General features: G+C 39.3%; 1 protein-coding gene across 1 annotated transcript in view; it reads right to left on the reverse strand.

The window, feature by feature from the left end:
- Positions 1 to 2,265: 2,265 nt before the first annotated feature.
- The window catches only part of STK24 (serine/threonine kinase 24), a 149,566-nt gene continuing 129,038 nt past the window's right edge, over positions 2,266 to 22,793 (reverse strand). Inside the window, exons 7-11 of the mRNA XM_036755925.1 lie at positions 19,328 to 19,473; positions 17,161 to 17,284; positions 15,983 to 16,051; positions 6,797 to 6,933; positions 2,266 to 4,153 (exon numbers count right to left, since the gene is read on the reverse strand). Coding sequence (XP_036611820.1) covers positions 4,117 to 4,153; positions 6,797 to 6,933; positions 15,983 to 16,051; positions 17,161 to 17,284; positions 19,328 to 19,473 — 513 coding nt within the window. The 3' untranslated portion in view covers positions 2,266 to 4,116. The remainder of the gene's footprint in view (positions 4,154 to 6,796; positions 6,934 to 15,982; positions 16,052 to 17,160; positions 17,285 to 19,327; positions 19,474 to 22,793) is intronic.

Consider the following 22,793-nt stretch of genomic DNA (forward strand, 5'->3'; position numbering starts at 1 on the left):
TCACCTACACCACAAGGATAGATAGGCAAGGTGGGAGAGAACAACTTTGTGAAAGAAAGGAGAGCAGAACTTAAAAAAAAAAAAAGCTCAGCAACAAGCCAGCAGCCCAGTTATCAGCCCCTTCCCCTGGCTCCTGGCCTGTCCATCCATCAGGAATGGTTTATGAATGACTACCCTAGTTTTCCAACAGGTTTGAATTGAGATAGGAGACTCCCCCTGTGAGGCTCGATGCCTGGCTGATGGTGTACTGTAAAGATGCAATGACATGTTCAGAATCATGGCCTCATGGATGTTTACCATCTCTTTGAAGAATTCCATTCACTGACTTTTCATGTAAACCTTGACCCAGCAAGTGAGTTTTCAAATACAGACCAAATGACAAGTACGGGCAACGTTTTGACTTGAGGCACATTAAAATGTTTACATTTTGAAAGCCGTTTGTGGCATGAAGTGGTCTCTGTGTCAACACTTTCTACTAGATGTACAGTTCCAAATACAAATGGACATTGTCTCAGAAATGTTTTTTACAATAATGATATTTCCCCTCCCCCTCCAACATCTCCCTTTCTTTTGCTCCTTCCAAAGTACATCAATAGCTTCCTCTTAAGTCTAGTCTGCAGGAATTTGCTAACCATGCCTATCAAACTGACATTAAATGTCCCCTTAATTTTTCTGTTGCATGAGGTACGCTGTTTAGCTCCAAATCCAATGACTGGTGCGGGTTCTTTAAAGTTTTCACACGTCTGGGGTGGGCATCTACACGAGGGGACATGATTGGAGAACAAAGCCACACCTGATAAGTAACATTATATGGGCCCAGTGGGCCCAAGCCATGACTGGATTTTCAGAGACATCATGTACACACATTACCAAAAAAAAAGCATCATTTTCTGTGATCTTTATCGTCCCTTACATTTTACAGTATCTGTGCTTAAGAACACTTCCTCCCTTCTACCCTCTTATTGCTGTGTGTGTGACACAAATACAGCCTCTATGTTTTCACTTTTAGAGGAAGAAAATATAAAAAACTTACAAACTCACCATATGTTTATATGTTTTAAACACACACACACGCACACACCACTCTACATAAAGCCCAAGAACTGAACCAGACACTATCAGTACAACTCAGAGCCAAGGGGGAGAGAGAACCGTTTCACAACTTTACCAAGGTATCGCCTATTCCAACAGCAGGCCCCACAAAGACAGAGCTCATCCATTCCACTAGCACAATCCCAGGGATGCTGAAAAAGGTTGCCAAAATGGTAAGGTAACAACCCCAAATAGTGAGTTGGACATTGGCTTGCCACTTCTGAAAGGCTAGGCACGTGGTTACTGTCTTTACCCAAATAAAACAAGTAACCTTTTTCTACAATGAGCGGATGTATGACTTAAGTATCATCGTATCACTAAGCTTTATTCTAAGCCAAACTTCCAGTCTATCTCTACAGGCCCATGAAGGATGTCTCATCTAGTATAGATCTAATTTTAAGTCCTACAGCGCTCATACTGCTGGAATTAAGGGCTGTAAGTATGTACAAAAGATGAACTTTGAAGTGAGATGGAATCTCTGCTTTGGAGGGAGAGCAACTAGTGCGAATCAAGCCAGATTCCCTTAGGAAGACTTCCTATCACAAGAGACTCTAATCTCCTATTAACAGAGTCTTTCCTTTTTGGGGGGTGAAGGGACATTATAATGCATAAAAGTATACTATATAATGCATTTACAATTCAGAATTTTCTGAATTTAGATAAATGCTGCTACTCATAAGAAAGTCTCAGCTCTCCCAAAGAAAGTTAATAACCCTCCACAAGTTTTCCCCAAATGTGAAGTAATTTAAGGCAGTTCTACAAGTAACAGAATTCAGATCTATAATTTTAAAATGATTAAAGACTATTTAACTATTAATATCAAAGAATCCTGAATAATAAGCCTGGTCCTTCAGAACAAAATCTACTATTATGTAAGATTGGCCTCAGCGCTGACAAGTATCCATAATCTTTGTTTCTAAGTTTACACAGAATTACAAATCTTTCCCCATTTTACCTGTAAAATGATGCTAGTAACACAGCTACCAGAGAAAAATAGCTCTTTATTTCTTTTAGTGGTCCCTATTTCTCAAATGAAGTTTGGTGCCTGCCTGACACATGGAAGTCAATTCTGATCCTAGAGACTCGGCAACACAGGTTGAAATAGGCCCAAAATTGCTGGCCAACATAAAACATTTGTTGTAATGTGTCAGAGACAGAGATGTACAACTAGACTTAACAAATTAAGTTGTGTTTATTTCCCACAACCAAATCGTATCCCACACAGAAATTCATGGCTCAACCAAGGTCTGTTTCTAATTATTATCATAATATAATTGAAGGTAGAGTTAAAAAAAAAAAGTGCTCCCCTCATTCAGATAATGTCCACCCACCTGAAAACCACTTGGGAATCTTTTTTCCTTATCACTACAGTACACAGTGCCCTAAGCCCATGAGTGTCTCACATGCCTAAACTTTTCATACAACTGGTTTCCAGGAATTACATGCCTTTTGGCTTTAACATGAGGACAGGTAATGAGATATCTAAAATTCTTTAAAAATGACAATTCTTAAAATATATATGAGAAACAAAGGCGCCAACATATCAATACAACCTTATGTTAAGACATTTAGTCATGAAACCCTAGTGCCATTGAATGACCCTCCCACATTCAGGGAAACCAGGAGTTTCTTTGAACCCCTGGAAAGGCAGGCTCGGCAAGAAGTCGGTGGTGCCCTGAGAAGAACACAATGACTGACAGACTGTCCCTGTTACACCTGTGGTTTTAAAGGAAATGAACACAGCAATCTCACAAATATCTGTCAAAAAACACCAGCAACATTCATCCACATCTCTTCAAGGAAATGCACAGGAGGCCTGAATAAAATTCAGTGTTTTAAAATTGGCCACTTCTAGTAGTCTTCTGTATGGTTTCCTTCAAAAATTGAGGGTATATCTATACTCACACACAAGCAAGACACAGAAAATAGTGGAAGGAAACAACTTTCCTCTTACAGTCACATTTCAAAAAGATTTTTCACAACTGGTGTAATATAAAATTTATTCATGTAAGCATTCAGACATGTTTAGGTGGGAAAGATGATATTCAGATTCCACTACAAGTTTCAACAGAATATAGTACTGAGAGGGATGATACATCTGGTGCAAAATTGGCAGTGGTACAATTTAAAACCAAAGTGAAATGAGGATGCTTATTCTGGGGGTAGGGAGAGAACTTAAAATAATTTAAAGCTTTGTGAGGCTAGCCGCGTTCCAATTTAAAACACTGAGAAATAGTACCATCATTGCGAAATGAAAGCAACCTCTGCGTGTACCAAAAGAGAGATGGGGGAAGAAAATTCTGCATTTGTTCAGGTACAAACAGGAGTTGTCCATAGGAGGGCATAATTATTATTCAATGGCAAACCCTGCAGATACCAAATCAAACCCAAATCACTGGTCACATCATTCCAAATGTACATGTAATAAAGGCAAGGCAATATATTCAGTTATGGCCTGTCAAATATTTACTCCACTAAAATTATCTACAGAAGCACTTGGCCATTTTGTACACAGTGATTTCTTATGCACGCTGAAAGGGTTTCAGTAAAAATGACACTATATACAAATCTGTACACAGATCCAACAGAGCGATTCTCCATCTCCTGTGGGAGTTATCAACTTAAAGCAGGATACCTGAGGTTTCACAATATCTTTAGTTGCCTTATCACAATCCCAAATATACATTTCAGGGTTGGTTTATTTGTTTTTGCTTTTTAAAAGATATTTCCCTTGAATATATGCTCTACGGTTAAAATTAAAAACAGTAGGAATAACAGTAATAAAATAAAACTAGCTTTAAGAAGCTGACACACCACCCGACGGGAGACTTCACCTCGCTGTGGGCCACCGAGGAATGTTTGTTCTGTGGACAGCTCTCCCTCCTCCGGCCGTGGGAGATGATCCCTGCAGTCAGTCACACACCTCTTCAGTGGAGTCACCACAGGGTCTTGTTGATTTTTTTTTTTAAAATAGAAAAGGAAAGAGAAAGAAGGAAAAACAAAAACCCAAATACTAAAAAAACTTCAGTGGGATGAAGTTCCTCCACCACTCAGTGAGTATCTGGGAAAGAAAAGGAAAAGTGACATCACTTCCTTGACACAGTTCACTAAGCCAAGCAGTAGCCAAGAACAGGTGAATTTTAACAAGGAGAAAACACAATCCCCGCCCCCGCCCCTTGCACTTACCCAATTTGTTCTTCCAGAGATATCAAAAGTGAACCTAAGACCCACAAGCCACATTAAGAAAAGGGAGAAGGGGCAGGGCAATTAAGGAGAGAGCCCTTCCAGCTAAGCTTCCATGCCAGAGTGCTTCCTAGTTTCCTTAAAGGCATTTCTTTAAAAATTAATTATTTCATTTTCAAGTTCATAACGCACCTGGAGCCCTTCAGGAACACCACACCTATTTATCCAGGGTGTCCCCAAAGTATTAGTCCAATCACTTAAAACAGCACTAAAACTTTTGGGACTCCTGTGTAAGATACATCCACCCAACTCCTGGGTACAATGTCTGTTTTTAAGAAATTAAAATCTGTAGCTGAAGAAGTGATGTTCAGAGCCTAGATTTATATAAACACTTGACTGATGTCACAGAGGAAAATACACACAGACATACATACCCACACACACACAATACCAATCACACAGCCCAATCCAGAGAAAGATTGGCCATGTTTAATACTAAGGACAAGTGTCCTTTTATGTCTCTAAGGAGAGCCAACTTGCTATCATAACCATACTGGAAAAGAGGCAGGGTAGGAAAAAGAGTGGCAGATTTGCAGTTGGAGCTCTGGTTTAAAGGCTGTTACTGCCTGTATGACCTCTGACAATCACTTCACCTCCTGGGCCAATGTAGATGGGAAGCAGCACATCGTCTACACAAGTTGCCAGGGACCAACACTGAGGTTCAGAGCTATTAATTTCACACAGGCCTGGCCAAAGGGGAAGACAAGGGTGCTGGAAACACCTCTCTACACGAGGTTAACACAGTGGTGACTGGGGATTCCCTCCATGCTACTAATCATCTTCACAATGAGAAAAAAGGTGGCGCTTAACTATATTAAAACTCAATATGAAATCCCAGATATTTACATAGGTTTCAGGAAATGCCTTCACATGCATGAAGGGAGAAGGGTCACCTGCTCTCACTCCCTCCCCTGAGGGGAAGCCACCTTGCTAGCCATTTCTTTCCATCTCCATTCCACAGGAAAACAAAGGAGAAGGCAAGCCTTACTGAAAATTGGTTCACCTGACTCAAAACCTCTTTATGCCACACAATGACGCTCCCACTAAGCTACACCAATGAAGGGGAACATCGGCACAGATAATCGAGTTACGACAGCGAGGTGGAGACACACAACACGGCTGAAAGCACGCTAAGCAGGAGCCCCAGGCTCCAAGGGGCCCCAGAGAGGCGGGGACATACACCGAGCACAATGCGCAGTACCAGGGAGCAGGACACAGGAACTCCACTTAGGACAAGGAGGAGCAATGGAAACTATCTACGAAGGAGACTCAGCCTGATGCTACTTTAATTAATTTGAATATTCTAAGCTATGTCTGAAGGACATTCAAGGCTCAGAACTTTTACCTTATTTTGCCTAAAATGACGCCACAAACGTCTGATCACAGGAGCATGAAATGAAGTCCAAGTCCCCTCGTTTTACAAATGAGGAAACTTAGGCGCTCAAGTTAAGCAATTTGACAAGCCTCATTCGGCTGGTAAATATCTGAGGCGGGCTAGCAGCCAGGGTCTTTCTGACTTCAATCACAGCACAATCCATCAAAAAAGTATTTTACTATGTGCTATCTGCCATAATGCCATATTGTGATAAACACAGAATTCTGACTAGAGCACTGGATTTCATAGCTGCTGGAAGGGACCTTCTAAACATCATTTCTGTGTCTGTCATTCCCGATGAGTCTTACAAATACAAATTCAGTGAATACCTTTAAGGAGAGACAACTATTGGAGAAGCAGAGTGGCAGAGTGGAGAGTGCTGGATCTGGAGCCAGGAGACCCAGGTTCAAATCCTACCTCTGCCCCTTTAGTGACTTTAGGTGAGTCACTCCAACGCTCCACAGTTTGATTTCCTTCGTTTTAAGATAAGCTATGTTAACTAGAGGACTCCTAGGTGTCCATGCTAGCTCAAAATTCATAATCTTTTCCAGAACACTACGCACTGCTCTGGGCCAAATCTGCCATGATCCTCTGCAGAAGGAATAGCCCCATGGCAGGGCTCAAATGGACTTTATCAGGCCGAAAGCTTTGGAAATCAATGCTGGAGTGACAGATATAGTCTGGTATGTGGCCAAGGGATTGCTCCAATTTCAGCTGTTGGTCGTGGCTTTAAGCTCCCAAAGCATCGTAATGATTTTTTTTTCTTTTTAAAGAGATCTTCATATGTGTTGGGGGTAGGGGCAGAAAGAAGGGGGAAGAAAAATAAGAACTCCATAAGCACAGAATGCAGTGACAGTCTCAGAAGGGCCTAAGGTTCTCTCCCATCTACTGGGCTTGGTTATTCCTCTCTGTTCTTGACTAGCTTTGCTTTGCTTTACAAGAAATGAGGTCTGTTCCTTTTTGAAGCCTCTTCATGCCCAAAGTTTAAAAAGAACAATAAATCCATATACTACCACTGCTTCCCAATACATGCTTGGGCTCATCTCCAAGGCAGCCATTTCCCATGGAAGCTGAGGAGTTAGTTACCTCTGCAGCCTCTGTACAAGCTGAGACACCATGGTGTCCGAGATCCCAGGACAGGCTTCTTCTGCCAAATAAATTGCACCTCTCAGTTCTTCAATGGATCCCATGTTGCCTCCACTTGCCTGGCTCTTCTCTTTCAACTTAAAAACCAATAAAAAAAAATATTAGCAAGGGAACAGCTAGTAAGATGTAACATGAACATATGGGCACAGCACTGAGTTAAATTTGCATATCTCTTGGGTTGTATTTCCAGCTTTACTCCTGAGGATCCAAGTGGTCCTGGAACTATCTGGTTTCTCCTAAACAAGGACAGGTAGGGGAATACTGTCTCCCAGATGTCTAGAGAACATGCTGTAAACAGTATTTGAATAGTAGTACTTACATATTACTTATGTATCTTACATGTGGAAAAATAGGCATTACTCAAGTTAATAGCATACTCTTTTCTCACATTATTGTAATCTTTTTTTAAACACAGCCTTCATTTCCAATCTATCCCTTTCACTTCTCCTACCTAGCAAACTATCACTTGAAACAAAGGTTAAAAACCAAGCACACACAAAAAGGTCTGAGCAAACCCACCCCCATGATGCGACCATCATCTCTCAGAGTCTGGGGTCAAGCTTGGTCCTTTTAAATGACAGTGTTCACTTTCTAGTCACTGTTTATTTTGTTTCTCTGGTTCTGCCCTCCATGAATTCATCTCAGTAGCGCCCCTTCCCTCCCCACCCCACGCCCCCAGGCTGTAATATTCTATCACATTTATGTACCACCATTTGTTCAGTCATTTTCCAATCGATGGGCACTACTCTGTTTCCAGTTCTTTGCTCCCACATAAAGCACTACCACCATGATGTATTTAGAGTTTACAGAAGTTTAAGGCCATCTTTGACTTCCTTGGGTTAAATGCCTAGCAGTGGAAATGATTAGTTCAAAAAGTCTAACTGGACAACTTCTCAAAGGAATTTTATCACATTGTAGTCCTCTGCCATATAGATTCCTTCTTAAAAAAAAAAAAAAAGAGTTGTTACTTGGAACTATAACCAAAGTCCCTAAACTGTGCATACTCTTTGACCCAGCAAAGGCCTATACCCCAAAGAGATCAAAGAAAGAGGAAAATAACACACATGTACAAAATATGTCAGTTCTTTTTTTTTCCACAGGTTCTTTTGATCTGCTTTACTAAGGAAAGCAACGGTTAAGGGGTTAACAATCTTCCTTTAATCCAGCATACAAATATCATTCACTTAGTTCAGGGGAAAAGGCCAGCACCTTGAACTTCAGAGCAAATACAATCAAATTACAAACGTCAACAAACAGACCTTGTCTGATTCAAATCTCAATGCATAGTTACCAGAGTTTTAACAAAGTCCCAACATCCGGGTTTACAAGCTGGAGGGCTCTCAACTAAAGCTGCCCAGAGTCTCCACATCAGCACTCCGCCAAGAGTGAGAGCACCTAGCAAATAGCTCTGTTCTCTCTTTTTATATCCTCTTTAGCTATCATCAAACATCATCTGAGCAACCAGAACTAAGGCTCCTACTATTGGCTCTGGTCTTAGCAACTCCCCTTAGGACCCTGAGGGCTTCACACCCACATAGGCTTAGCACCTAGCAGACAGGGGGTTTGGGCCTGAGGTTTAGCACCTAGTAAGACTCAATCAAAGACACTTAATTAATCATTTTAAGACAGTAAGAAAGCCCACCTTAATTGATATTACAGTCACCAGCCTCACTTTCTCCTCCAAAGCCATGTGGGTCCAGTGGCCAGATATAGATCAGAACAAGTGAAGATGGCCCAGCACACAGCGGAAGACCTTGGCCTTTTTAAGCAAAGGTCTTTAACAGGTCTCAGTTTGAGGCAAAGCCCACTTAGTGATTAAGGCTTAATCTTTGCCGTGGCAAAAAAAAAAAAAAACAAAAAAAACAAACAAACAAAAAAAAAAACACAAAATTGTAAAGACAAACAACTTTGAAAGATTTAGGAACTCTGATCAATATCATGACCAAGCAGATTTCCAGTGAGGCTGACACATCCCAATTCAGAGGGGTCCAACTGACACATCTATGTTTTAGACATGCCTATGCAGAAATGTGTTTTGCTTGACTATGCTACTTGTTACAAAGGTTTTGTTTTTCTTGTGTCCATCTCCTTCCCCTCCTCCACCCCAGCAATGAGGGTCAAGCAGGTGGGAAGGAAAGGATTTTTGTTCATTTTTAAAAAATCAAATCAAATTAAAAAAAAAACAAAGAAAACTGCTGCTTCACTGTTTTACTACAGGCACTATACAAACTATTTCCCGTTTGAACCCCGCTCAGGTCATCAATGCTCCCAGAATTCTAGATTTCATTGATGTCAATGTTCTCAGAGAGATTTCTACACTTCAAACAATGTATGGTCTTTAGGACAAGTGTGTGGTCTTGAGCTGCCGCAGCTAACTCTCCCTAGGACTGACAGAGCTTCTCTCTGTGTGATATATGATATCATATGAGATGATATATATATGACATATATGTATACACACACATATACATATATATTATGCATTCAATGATAGACGTAAAGTGCACCACTGATTCCGTAACTCAAAAACTTATCCAGTTTAAGTTCTAGCCAAGGCTGGCAATCATCCAGAATTTAAGCCATGATAAAGTGTCAGAGCAGGACTTTAGTGGAAACACTCATCAAAAAGCAACCCCAAATCTCCTGATACCCCACACCAAGAGTTCAGCTTTGATTTTTAGTAGAGTTGTATTTACTAATTAGAGTCTTTAGAACACCACGCATCTGAATTACCTTCTAAATATTAAAGGGACTAGTCTAAAGATGTAGCAATCTGTCTTCTGTCTTGAGCCACATGGCTCAATTTGGCAGTCCAGGAATGCCTGGAAATTCACTGCGCTGACCTAACCTGAATAACTATTTGCACCTTTGCTCCAACAATAATTTAGGTCAATTTTCCTAGGAACTTCAACAATTATAAAAGTAACTGGTCTACTATAGGTAAAATCCACATATGCAAACAACACTGGCCAGAACAAGAGGAACTTAAGACATGAAATCACAAAGACGACTACTTACAACCCTCCCAACTTCCTGTCAACCAAGAAGCATTTTATAAGCACCTACTATGCGTCAGTCACTGTGCTGAACACATTGTGCTTAAAAGTACCAGAGACAATGAAGTAATATCAAAATTTTTTACAGCAAGTTTCTGATAAAAGTTTCATCTCTCAAATATATACTGAGTATACAGGGTGTTCCTAAAGTCTGGACACATAGGAAAAAAATGCATATTTTCAAGAAATGAAATGAATGAAATTTTCAGCAACATTTTATTTAATAGGAATATTAATGAATAACATCTTCAATATGATTTCCATGCAAAGGTTGATGCACTTTGCAAGATTCACGTGAACTCGATGCAGTAACACCACACTGCCATCAATTTTTGCACAATCATCCTTTATGCGTTCAATCAAGTGTGCTGCATCTGTGATTTTCACTGAGTGAATCTTCTCCTTTAGCATACCCCAGAAAAAGAAGTCAAGGGGGCTAAGGTGTGTTAATATTTCAAAATATGCATTTCTGCCTATGTGTCCAGACTTTAGAGACACCCTGCAGAATTGAGTCAAATTTATAAAAATAAGAGTCATTCCCCAATTGATACATGGTCAAAGAATATAAACAGGCAGTTTTCTATAGAAGAAATCAAAACTGTAAACTTACACAAAAAATGCTCTCTAAATCACTACTGATTAGAGAAAGGCAAATTAAAATAATTGTGAGGTACCACTTCACACCTATCAGAAAATGACAAATGCTGGAGGGAATGAGGGAAAAATAGGTATGCTAATGAACTGTTGGTGGAGTAGTGAACTGGTACAACCATTCTGGAGAACAATTTGGAATGAGGCCCAAGGAGTTATAAAACTATGTAAATCCTTTAATCCAATAATACCACTATGAGGTCTGCACAACAAAGAAATCAAAGAAAAAGGAAAAGAACCTATACGCACAAAAATATTTATAGCAACTTTATGTGGCAGCACAGAATTGGAAACCAAGGGGATGCTCATCAATTGGGGAACAGTTAAATGATTTGTGGCATTGGTGGCATATAGATTATGATGGAGTACCACTGTGCTGTGGGAAATGACAAGGGCAGTGGTTTCAGGAAAAAACATGGCAAGACCTACATGATCTAATGCAAAGCGAAATGAGAAGAACTGGGGAACCATTATGCACAGTAACAGCAATGCTGTAATGGTGATCAACTGTGAGAGACACATGGCTACTCTGATCAAGACAATGAGCCAAAACAATTCCCAAGGACTCAGGATGAAAAAATGCTATCCATCTCCAGAGGGAGAAATGAAGAACTCTGAGTGCAAACAAAGTCTAATTTTCTCACTTTCTTTGTTTTTCTTCCTTTTTTTGTGTGTGCAATGTGGATAACATGGAAATGTTTTGTATGATTTCACATGTACAACTGATACATATATACATATATATATATCATATTGATACACACACATATGTATCATATAGGTTACCTTCTCAGTGAGTGGGGGAAGGGAAAGAAGGGAACTCAAAATGCAAAAAGAAAAGAATTTTTAAAATACATTTAAAAACATTTTTGAAAAAAAAAAAAAGCAAACATGACATTATTAAGGAAAATCCAAAGTTAGGGATACCCTGTAAAACTCATGTTGGTCTATTTATGGTGTAAATCAGAGGCATAAAATACACAGCCAGCTGGCCACATGCCGCCCACAACACTCCTGAGTGCCACCAGAGCCAGATTAAAATGCAATTGAGAAATATTTAACAAAAACGAAATAAAAATACAATAAAACATAGATAATATTATAAAAAAATGAATAAGCTGAGGAAATCAAGAGGTTAGAGGGTTAAGAGTATGTTAAAGACAATGACCAACCATAATTCCAGAGGACTTTTGATGGAAAACATTATCCATCTCCAAACAGAGAAGTGATAACCTCTTATACAAATTGAGATATTTAAAAAAAAAAAAAAAAAAAAGGCCAGGGGAGGTGGGGAGAATAAGGTGATTACTCCTACCATGATGGCAGAAATTGAGGAAAGATTACGAGCCAGACACTGAACTCACTGAGAAAGGAAGATGGAGTCTTGGAGATGAGTAGGCCAGAATCTTAATTGGGTGACAGATATGGATTGAATGAACATGAAAGGAAGAGAGGATACTGAGTGATAGCATTGGAGGGAGAAAGCAGAAAGTATCACAACAAGCAGGGAGTTTGGGTTATGTGTGAAAGTATAACTAATGGTGAAGAGGGTGGCCACAGCTGTGCCATCAAGATGGAACTAGATCTCAGCAAGTACAAGAAAACTGAGGGAATGAGAAAGGAAAAGACAAAAGCGAGTTTAAGATGAAAGCTAGTTTGCTCTCTATGGAACGGACATTCCAGAAAGCACAGGGGGAGGGCTGGGTAGCACTAGAGTGGGATACTGGTGGAGTGGGGCTGCAGGGGGAAAGGAATAAGGGAACAGTTACTTGCAAACAGAGGACAGGGTTTGAACAATGAGAGCTGAGGGTTCAGAATCACTGGGATGGGAAGGAAATGGAAGAGAGGGAGTTCAGATAGGTTATCATCATCCACAGGGATTCAGCCTAGGGTGGAGTTGTCCGAAGGTATCAGGCAGTACTGTGTAGCTGGAAGGGTTTTCCCAGAGGAAGGCAAGGCAACTACTGTGGAGCTGCAGGGGTCTAGACAGAGTGCTGGAGAGGATCAAATGGCTGCTCTGGGAAGCCCTCATGGAAGCCTTCCTACGCGGGCATAGGCTGGAGGTTGTAATGGTGTGTCAGTATCCAGAGAGAGTGCCTGGAACGTTTTGCAAATGTCCAGCTCTGGTGTTTCAAGAGCATTTGGAAAGTTTCAGTGTCCCATTCCTGGAAAGTTTTTCTCGTTAGCTCTTATCATTCCAGAATCAATTATTTGCTTGAATTTTTACTAAATGGCAACGGAATCAGAAAAACAAGATGTCGCATGAGACTTAACATTAGGGAAAACTGAGCGACTCAACTTTGTAACATAGATCCCTTCCTCTTCTACCCAGATTGCAACACGTCTGACCTCCAGACTTGCACTGAGAGGAGCCTGAATTTCTCAGAGCTAAATATACAATAGCAAGTAAGAGTCTTTAAATGAGTAATCTGTGATTGTCCACTGCTCCCATTCTTTCAAGACCCTAACGCTGGCCATTACAAGGTCTATATTAGCATTTTAAGTGATAGTTTTGAAATGCTGTAGAAATATAAGAAGCAGGGCAAGAGAAAACTCTGAAAAGTGACTAAGTAAATCAAAGACCTTATAAAATCATAGGACCAGAGATCTCAGTCTGTTAAGGTACTCAAATACTACCTAGTCCAAACCCCATCACGTAACTAGTTAAAACCTGGAACACTATAATTTTGTTTCTTCCTGTCTTGTTTCCCCACCACCCATTTGCTTCTTAGGACAGTTATGTCCTAGAAAGTTCCTTCAGTTACATAAAATTCTGTTTGTGAAATGACATCATCCCATTCATAATTCATGTCCTGTTAGGGTTCTTCCACTTAGTAGACTGAACTTTCAGATCTCTTGCTTCTGAAAAGTGGAAGGGTCTCAATTTTGTCTTGTTTTCACCATTTTATTTTTTTGGTTTTTTTTTTAAATAAAGCTATCTAAAGTTGTAGATTAAATAGGATAAATTTCTAAGCTTAAAAGCAAAAAACAAATGCACACACAAATAAATAAATGGCATGCCCAATCAAGGTCAAACAGGTGGGAGGCATCAGAGTCAGAATCTGAACCCAGATTCCCAAGCAAGGGTTCTTTGCGCTACTTTTCCAACATTTAAGGATCATTTGGCCCAATGAAGCATTCTGCAATATGAGTGAAATTAAAACATAGAGCACTTTGGCACTTCTTCAAAGAAGTACTTTCCCAATTCAAGGTATGATTTATTCTTTTTTATTGGGGCAAATTTGGGGAGGTTTCCTTTCTTTTTTTTTAACTGTTGCTTTGGTTTAAGTTCATGAAAAAATAATAAATTTAGTTGAAAGATAGGACATGAAAGACTGCCAGGGAATTTAAAGAACAAATTGATAATTATTCAAGATGTACTAGTTATAATTAGGTTGTGAGCTCCTCAAGGGTAAGGACTGCCTTTCTGTGTATCCCCAGCTCTTAGCTTGGGGCTTGGCATATAGTAGGCAGCTAATGTGCTGAATGGCTGACAGAAAAGGAAAGAGAATGCACTATCTTCCTTCTAGTGTTAACTAAGGAAATATTCCTGAATATTTTTGACATGTGCCTACCAAAATAAAACCAAACCCTGACTACAACTTAGCAAATCCTATGACTAGTGTGGATCTTCAGCCTATCAAAGTGACGAGCGGACAACTGAATGAACACCCAGGAAACCATAAATCTTGCTCCATCAGACAAAGAGAATCAAAACGGTATCATATAAATACACAGGAATGGTAATGAGACAAAGAATGAAGGGAAGCATAACGCCTTTAAATTTAAGCATGAATGCAGCCCAATGGAAGAGCTGGTTTTAAAATCAATAAACCTGGGTGTGCAGTATTGCTAAATTATCCGCCAATACTGCCATCTGTACAATCGAGTGCTGGTCCATAGATTAAATCAGATCTACTAAACATTTTCAAAAGGGACACTCTAAAACATAGAGAGAGAAGCAGACAGAAGTTATGCCTGGCATAATAGCGGACAGGTCATGGACTTGGAGTCAGGAACAGACAAGTAAGATTCTACCTAGACACTTAAGTCCCTTGCCTCAGTCTCCTCACCTATAAAAGGAGAGGAACTGGACTAAGTGGCAGCTAAGATCCTTTCTAGCTCTAAATCCGATGATTGTTCCCGTTTCTGCAACAGGAGTTATACCCAGCCTAACCGTAGTCTGTACCCTACTACTATGCTCTAGTTTTGTTAGAGGCAGGAAACCAGGGTTACTAAATGAGCCTATGATGAGACACACTTGAGTTGGAATTCTGATGAAAGAGTGTAAAATGTATCCTGCAGCTCCTCAAAGGCCTAAAGGAAGAGAATGAACAGGAGGAAAAATTCCCTTTGAAGGAAGTCGATCTTAAGGGAATCTTCCACAATGTCTCCTACCTGGCCCTTCTAGTTCAAAAGAGTTGTGGAAATTTCGTAAGATAACATCTCTGGAAAGGCCCTTAAAACAGAAACTAATGACTCAGTGAAAACACTAACAAACAACACGCAGGACTAGTTAACTGTTGATTATAGGCATAGCTTGGTCCAAGCCAGGAATACTTTCTGCTTTCTAAGTAATGGCTAAGGAGCAATTAGCATTCTCTTTGTATTTAAGGGGACCTTTTCCAGAAAGAACACCAACTGCAGGGATATCAACATCACCCTGAGGCAAGTGAGAGTCCCACTGAGAAGGAACAGGAAAATGTCCATCAGAGAGAGAACCAAGGCACAAAGGAAAGAAAAGAGTACATCATCAGACTCCTAATATCCTGCTCTCACATCTAAAACATGTGCTCTCATTCTTTTGATGGAAATGCTTTAAGTGGTTAGAAAAAAAAAATCGAAGGGCAACAGCTGTTAGATAAATTAAAGAGATTAAAGGTGCTAAAAAAAAAGTATTCACTGAGCCTACTGCTCTTCTTATGATAGAATCTACTTTTGGCAAAGCCATGTAAGTAAGAAGATGCCCAAAGTCAAAAGCAAAATGGATTGAACTAAAATTATACTTCTGGGGGTAAGAGTTACAACTAAAATTAAAATTCAGACCCATGCTGCATAGACTCACATACTTTCAGTACTAGTGTTCACTGGTTGTCCCCACACAGGAACAAGATTACAGGATACCCCTGAGACCAACCCTCAGCCTGCAAAGGGGTGAAAAACTGGCCACGGCTCAGTTGGCTGGGGGTGAGGCGGAAGAGGCATGTGAAGACAGGTGTGGGGATAGGAGATTGTCTTAGAATAATGACACTAAGCATTCTTAGTACCTAAGTGCAGCTTCATGCCAGACATACCCTGAGTTTCTGAACCTCTTTGAAAGCGTACATTTCTCTCATTTACCATTCTTCTTGACATCACCACCACCACCACAGGAAGAACAATTCCTAAAATAAAATGCTGACAACGTTAGCAATCTTACCTCTGCAAATAGAGGAGAAATAACTGTAGATAAGCACTGAGACAAAGGCCTCTTTGGGATATCTTTCACCTTAAAAAAAAAATCAATAGTATTACTAAACATAATTTGATAATTTGTTCAGCATTTAATAAAATTTATTCATTTCAAATCTTTCACTCAGAGCATAACTCTATTTCTGCTTACACTAAATTTGATTATCTCTCATTAGACCAGAAGTTTTACATATAAAACAAAATCAAACATACAAGGGAAGGCAAACAGCTTGTATAACACAATGGAAAATTGTCACTAGGTTAAAAAGAAGTAATATTTGTTTAAAAAACAAAACATAACTCTATACTGTTATGCTACTAGAGGAAGGGGGGAGCCACCCCTCCATAGGGAGTTTTCACTCTAAAGGGTAAAGACCAACAGAGGAAAGATAATTTAAAGAGAAGAATAACAAACTATTAGGACAGTCTATAACAACTTACAATGTTTCTCCTCACTGTGGCAGAAAAGTACAACAAAATCTTACTATTTTGATTCATAATAATTCCTGGTACACATCCACTCCATAAAGAAGCTGGGATGAATTTTATCTTTAAATTATTTATGGAGAAAGGTTTTGATAAATTAAATTAACACTATAATCAAGATGGGGGATGGGAGGGGCCCCTCATTTAAGACTTTTTTAGAGAAACTATCCTAACACTACAGCGACACCTACTCGCACACATAAACAGCTACTGAACTAATTCTAAATGATTCCGCTCTATGTTAAAGCAGAATTAGTAAGACCATTACTAGGTAACCATTAGTTTGGAGATGTACTGAAAGCTACAGCTACTGTATGGTAGCAACAAAAAGTGGGAAGAGACAACGTGCTAAACAAGATCGATGGAAGGAATCAGGTACGAGGCTTAAAGGCCTGCCTAAGACAACTGTGTTCAAGCATCTAAAGGTCAAGTCAGTCTTTTAAGTTCCCACAGTCTGTTCCCAGATTTTTAAATTAAACAGCAAAATTCCATAAATCGAGTGAGATAAGAGGTATAACTGTTCAGAACTGAAAAAGTACTTGGCAAGTATCATTAATAACAATATTTAAATAATCAGGTTCTATTTATACCTTCGTATTTAATTTATATTTAAACATCTGTTTAAATAATTCTATTTCTATTTAAGTAATCAGATGCTACCTTATTTCTTTCCAGTTCCTGTGGCTGAACTGCTCCATTCTCCAGGTTCTTAGGATCTTTTTCTCTGATTGTGAAGATCCAGTCGCCTGAGTCACTGCCGCCTGATGCCTGACCTTCTGTTTCTCTTAAAACAAAAATTCAGAAGTCTTCCATCACTAAGCATATTAATGCTGAAAGCACTCAATTCAATAAAACGGGAAGCAAGATAAAACGCTACAGACACCAATCAAGGACTGGACAGGCCTTTGAGACATAAAGGGCAGCTCTATATCCTGGGTGGCCTATTGAAGCCGAGCTCAACAAAGCTTCTCCTGGGTCTGTTTGAATTGTGCAGCTGGCAGTACATTTGCTATGTTGTGCCACAGAACTGAGTCCTTCTGAAGGGAGATTTGGACAACCAGCATGGCAGCCCCTTCAATTAGATGCCTTGTGATTTTATAAGCCAAACTGAAAACGTTGCACTTTCTCATTTACACAGAAAAAGCAGCCACTGCTTAGAAAATGAGGTGGCCACCACTTTGCTAGACAGGAATGAAGGCTTGCTGCCATAATCTTCAATCTTTAGGTTCCCACAGTTCACAAATCAGCCTGAAATCCAGAAATGAACCACAAATTTTCTACTCGACTGGTTTTTTTAAATAAAAAATAGTATCTCAAAAGTAGGATTTTTAAAGGTATCAAAACAACATCAGGTATACTTTGAAACTTTTCTCATAAATCTTAATCATTTTCAGTTTTAGGCTAATCTAAATCTGTGTACAGTCTTAATCTCATGTATTTTTAGAATGTTACTGTCTCACTAACTCTCAATTTTTTAGTCTGAATTTTCCCAGGACTCTGGGGTTTTAGGACTAAAAGTCCTGTCCAGTTATCAGTCCTAAAATGGCTACTGTTATTTTCTGCCTTAATCATACAAAGTCTATTATCTGCTTAAGGTTGTGGGAGCTAAAAAGGTTACTTCAGGCTTTCTTTCCTAACCTCATTCAGTTAAGAAGGAATAGAAGTTCGAAGGATCAGTTAGGAACAAACAAAATTAATAGTATTTTGAAGTAGACTCATCACACAAGTACTTTTAGGAAAAGAAAACTAGTTAAGGATTAGCAACTTTCATTCTTGGGAAGTTTCACTCATGACATCGAGGGGTTAACAGAACATTAACACGTTCTAAAAAGGAATCTTAACAAAGGCATCATTTCAATCTGGTACATTTACTGCCAAAAATTCATAAAGTAATTTGAAGTGACATTTTCTGCTCTGCGATTCTCTGATTATAAGAGATGTAGAAGGCTGATTAACACTGCGGTCAACTCAAGCAAGGAGCTAAAGGCACCCAAAAAGTGTATAAAGCCAAGGAAACCTGTTCACTAACTTGTGTTTGCTCATGTAGGCTGCCAAATGAATTAACTGCGAGAAAAGGAACCCAAACCGCCCACCACAACTGAGCATTTCCACTACTAAATGTCCATAGAAAAAGGGATTTATTTGGCAGTGGCGACATATGAACTTCACTCACAGAAGATGTCAGATCCTAGGGAACATATAAGAAAGATGTAGCCATTTGCTAAAATTCACAGGGATTTGGGTGTCAGGTAATCACAATGGCCTTTTAATCTGGATAAAGTCATAAAATACACCTCAGGTAGGAGTTTCACTTAGCTCTCCTGATACATGTACATACGTTTTTTAAAGTTCTGGTGCTTATCATCCAATGACTTTACACACATGGTTTTATCTGTTTTTATTGCTGTCTAATAGCCTTCTCTCTCTCTAAAGAGAGATGTATATTCCAATGTTATCACACACATCAATTTCCTTCCCCATCCCCAACCACATTCAGTTTGTACATTATATTTTGGACCATTCCTGGTTTTATATCCAAATAATGTATCAGATTCACTCATTTTTTTTTTTCCATTTTCATTTGGCTTGAAACATCGAAACATTTCTTTTGGAGAAACCATGGGAAACAAATGTACTTCATGGTGAAACTTCTTTCCCATCCCTGAAGCCCTAAAATGATGGCTTGCAAGACCAGCTATCTGGTATCTGAAGCCCAGTACAGGTGGTGGATATCAGAGGACAAGTGACAGCTGGGAGAGGAGGAGGAAAAGGACCAAGCATATTCTATGTTGTTTGATGAAAGAGTTAACAGTTGGAAGATACTCACGTGTCTGAATCTTCTGAACTGGAGTCATCCTGGCTCTGTTCAGCCTTCCATCTCTTGTACCTATCAATGAGCTCTGTCAGGTAAGATGTTTTCTTTGCATTCCTTATTATAAATTTGTGTTTCAACAATTCCTTTGCTGTAGGTCTCTTGAAAAAACAAAAGTCAATAAGATTTTGTTCACTACCTTCTACTTGAAAGTACCTCTAGAATCCCTCCCTTCTCGGTGCTTCCAATATCAACACCACTACAAAAGTGGACCTTCCAGCTGAGCACATAGGAAGGTGCCCTATGTTGTCTTTCCCCACATTGTCTTTGTCTTGATACTCATTCAATCCAAACATGTTATGAACCTACTATGTGCCAGGTACTATGCTGGAGACACAAAGAAAATAAAAAGAAGAGCTAATATTCAACTGGGAAAATAAAGCATGCATACAGATGAAACTTAGATAAGTGATACTCTGATATATAAAGCTATGTACAGACCAGGTTAAGTTCTAGGTTCTGCAGGTTTATTTCAATTATCATGTTACCTCTTTTTTTTTGATTACTAAAAGGCTATCATGGCTCAGTTTTTAGGAACAAGTTTTTCTCTTTTTGGAATATCTTCTGAAAAGAAATTCATACAACACTGTCTATATGGCCTAGGGTTAGGTACACTGTCCAGGGGGAAGCTATGAAGGACTGGAAATTTGAAAAAGGAGAAAGACAGTCAGTTCCTTCCTTTACTTTCTATGCCCAGCTTTGCTCTGTAACAAAATACAATAACTGCCTCTAATATGATTAGAGGAAATTAAGTAGCATGCTGTAAACATCATTGTCTTCAAAATATTCATTTGCCAATAGCTTTTTTTTTTTAAAGAAAATCAGTATTTTGTCATTTTTTGAACCTCGACAATTTTAAGAACGTTTGACCAAGTAACTTCCCAAATGTCGCTCACATTCTGGGCATGCACCTTCCCTCATGACTACTTAAGTCAAGAATTGTTTCATGCTTCTAGCATAGCAACAGCCACGACCCAGAGGTGCTACAGGTCAAGACCTGCCAACTGCTTTTGCTACTTAAGAGAGGACAATGGGTACCAACTGCAGGGAGGGATAAAATGAAAGCCCAAATCACCAGTTGGTGGAAATACAGAAACAACAATTGGGGTTAGATCAAACCTCTTTTCTTAGAACAAATGATATACTTAATGAGAGTATCATATTACTCAGTCTTGTGAAAAAGAAAGTATCTGTAGACACACTTGGCAATATCAGATGTCTTCTCACTTCCTTCTCATTCCCAATGCCCTTACATCGTGTTCCCTACCTTCCTTCTTGAACTGGGTAGGCAAATGGCTACGTTATCAATATCCATGGTATATGTATTTTAATTTACAGGAGGGTCAAATCAAAGTCAGATCAATTAGTCTCTACAACTGCTGATTCCCTGCAACACCACAAAGACAAGGTCCATCTTACAAGATTGATAAGGTTTGGAACCAATTTTACCTGAAGAACAGATAGAGATTTTAGTTTCTGACTCTATCAGTTCTCTTAATTCACTATTCCCTGACTCAGTCTCTGACAAGGTGTCAGCACACCCTAGTACACTGATATAATCCATGCTTTACATCTTAAGACAGAAGTCAATGAGAAAATGAAGATCAGCGCCATATTACAACCAACAGCTAAAAAATTCAGGACTACTAAGTGGAAGGGACATGTGTAATGTGGAAACAGGACCTGCTTTTGGACTCAGAGGATCTAGCTCTGCTATTCATGACTGATGTTCCTATAGACAGGTCACTTAACCTCTCTTAGACCTCAGTTTCCTCATCTGTAAAGAGGGGGCCAGACTAGATTAGCACTAAGGCCTCTTCCAGCTCTACATCCTATCATCCAATGTTGCTACTCCAAACTCCACCTAAAATATCAGCCTCATGTACTTGACTAATCTGGAGCAGAAGCTAAGCCAAAACTACATAATCATCAGTGTTCTTTGGCTTTTGCACCTCTAATTACATGTAAATGGAGGGAAAGAAGAGGAAAAGGGCAAAGAGAGAGAAGAGGGAAGAATCTAACACATGTGCCCTTCTGAGTGCCAATTATGTTGAAGTTTTTTTTCCTTTCCTGTTTCAAGCCAAGCTGAAGCTGAAAACAGTTACATAAAAATCTACTTGGCTATTATAATTTTTCTCACTTGCCTCTGACATTGTTAATACTTCACAATTTGTTCTTGATAAAATTCTAATATTATTTGCAGGATTTTCTGTGCTTAATAAAATTATCTTCCAGACTCAAACTGAGGATCAGAATCCAGGAGAGAAAAAGCATGCATCATCAGGAACAGAGAACCTGGATGTACAGGGCCTTAAAAGGCAAAGCAACCACAAAAACAATTTTACATGTAGAAATCAGTCACAAAAGGGCTAGGGAGCAACATGGGTATGTAACAAGGTGAAGCCTGGTTACCAGGAGCAAAGACAGAAATGAAAGGAACACATCTATTAGGCCTGAGACGCTGTTCTGAACCTGCTAGTAATGAAAACAAACTGTGGACAGGATGTGTCCAAAGACTTAAAAACAGCAATGCTTTCCATGCGATAACGAACGGGAATGTTTCCCACTCTATCAGGGGTCAAGTTCACAGGTTTTAAATGCTGCCATCTATCAAAGGGGACAAACCCCACAAGAACAAACAAAAAACAGAGGCGAGAGTCATCTTCCTCATGGCTGTAGGTCCTTTGAACTGCCTCTTCTTATAAAGGAGCTTAAAGAGCAGTGCCTGGTAGAAAGAGCACTGGATTTAGAGGCAGAAGACCTGGGTTCAAATCCCAGCTTTCAAACTTGCTATCAATGTGACCTTGGGTAAGTCATTTAACTTCTTTCTTAGCTTCCACATCTATTCTATATTTCAAAAAAAGCCCAAGGTTCAAGTTCACAGTCACAGGAACAGTAACACAACAGATTCTTCTGGAAGTTGCAAAAAGGCAAGCAATCTCTAGGCTAAGATTTGCAAAGAATGGGTGAGCTTATAATTAAGATTTTTAAAATGCATGGATCTTTACAAGAATTCAAAATCATAATGTGACTGAACTAAAATCATGTTTATGTACAGAAACTCTGAGATAAGACTTTACACTTTAATGTTATATTCAGATCCATTCTTCCATTAAAGGACATTTCGATGTGCTTGGACAACAAGACTGAGCAGTGGAAAATTCACCTACAAGTGATTTTTTCTGATTTCAATTTAGAAGCCTTTGGGGCAAAATTCCAACAGAAAGTTTGTGTAGCTCTTCTTATATTCAAGATACTCTTGTGGTTGGTTGGCATGCCAATACCTGTGCACCCCTGCTATGACCACACCTAATTTAAATGAAAATATTTTCACAGTTGGCTGTGATTTCTTCCTGACTCCATATTGTTATTTAAAAAATTTTGCATCCCAACACCTGTTTGTCTAATGGAAATATTTCCA

Source organism: Trichosurus vulpecula, chromosome 4 (assembly GCF_011100635.1).
Source record: "Trichosurus vulpecula isolate mTriVul1 chromosome 4, mTriVul1.pri, whole genome shotgun sequence".
Taxonomy (NCBI): domain Eukaryota; kingdom Metazoa; phylum Chordata; class Mammalia; order Diprotodontia; family Phalangeridae; genus Trichosurus; species Trichosurus vulpecula.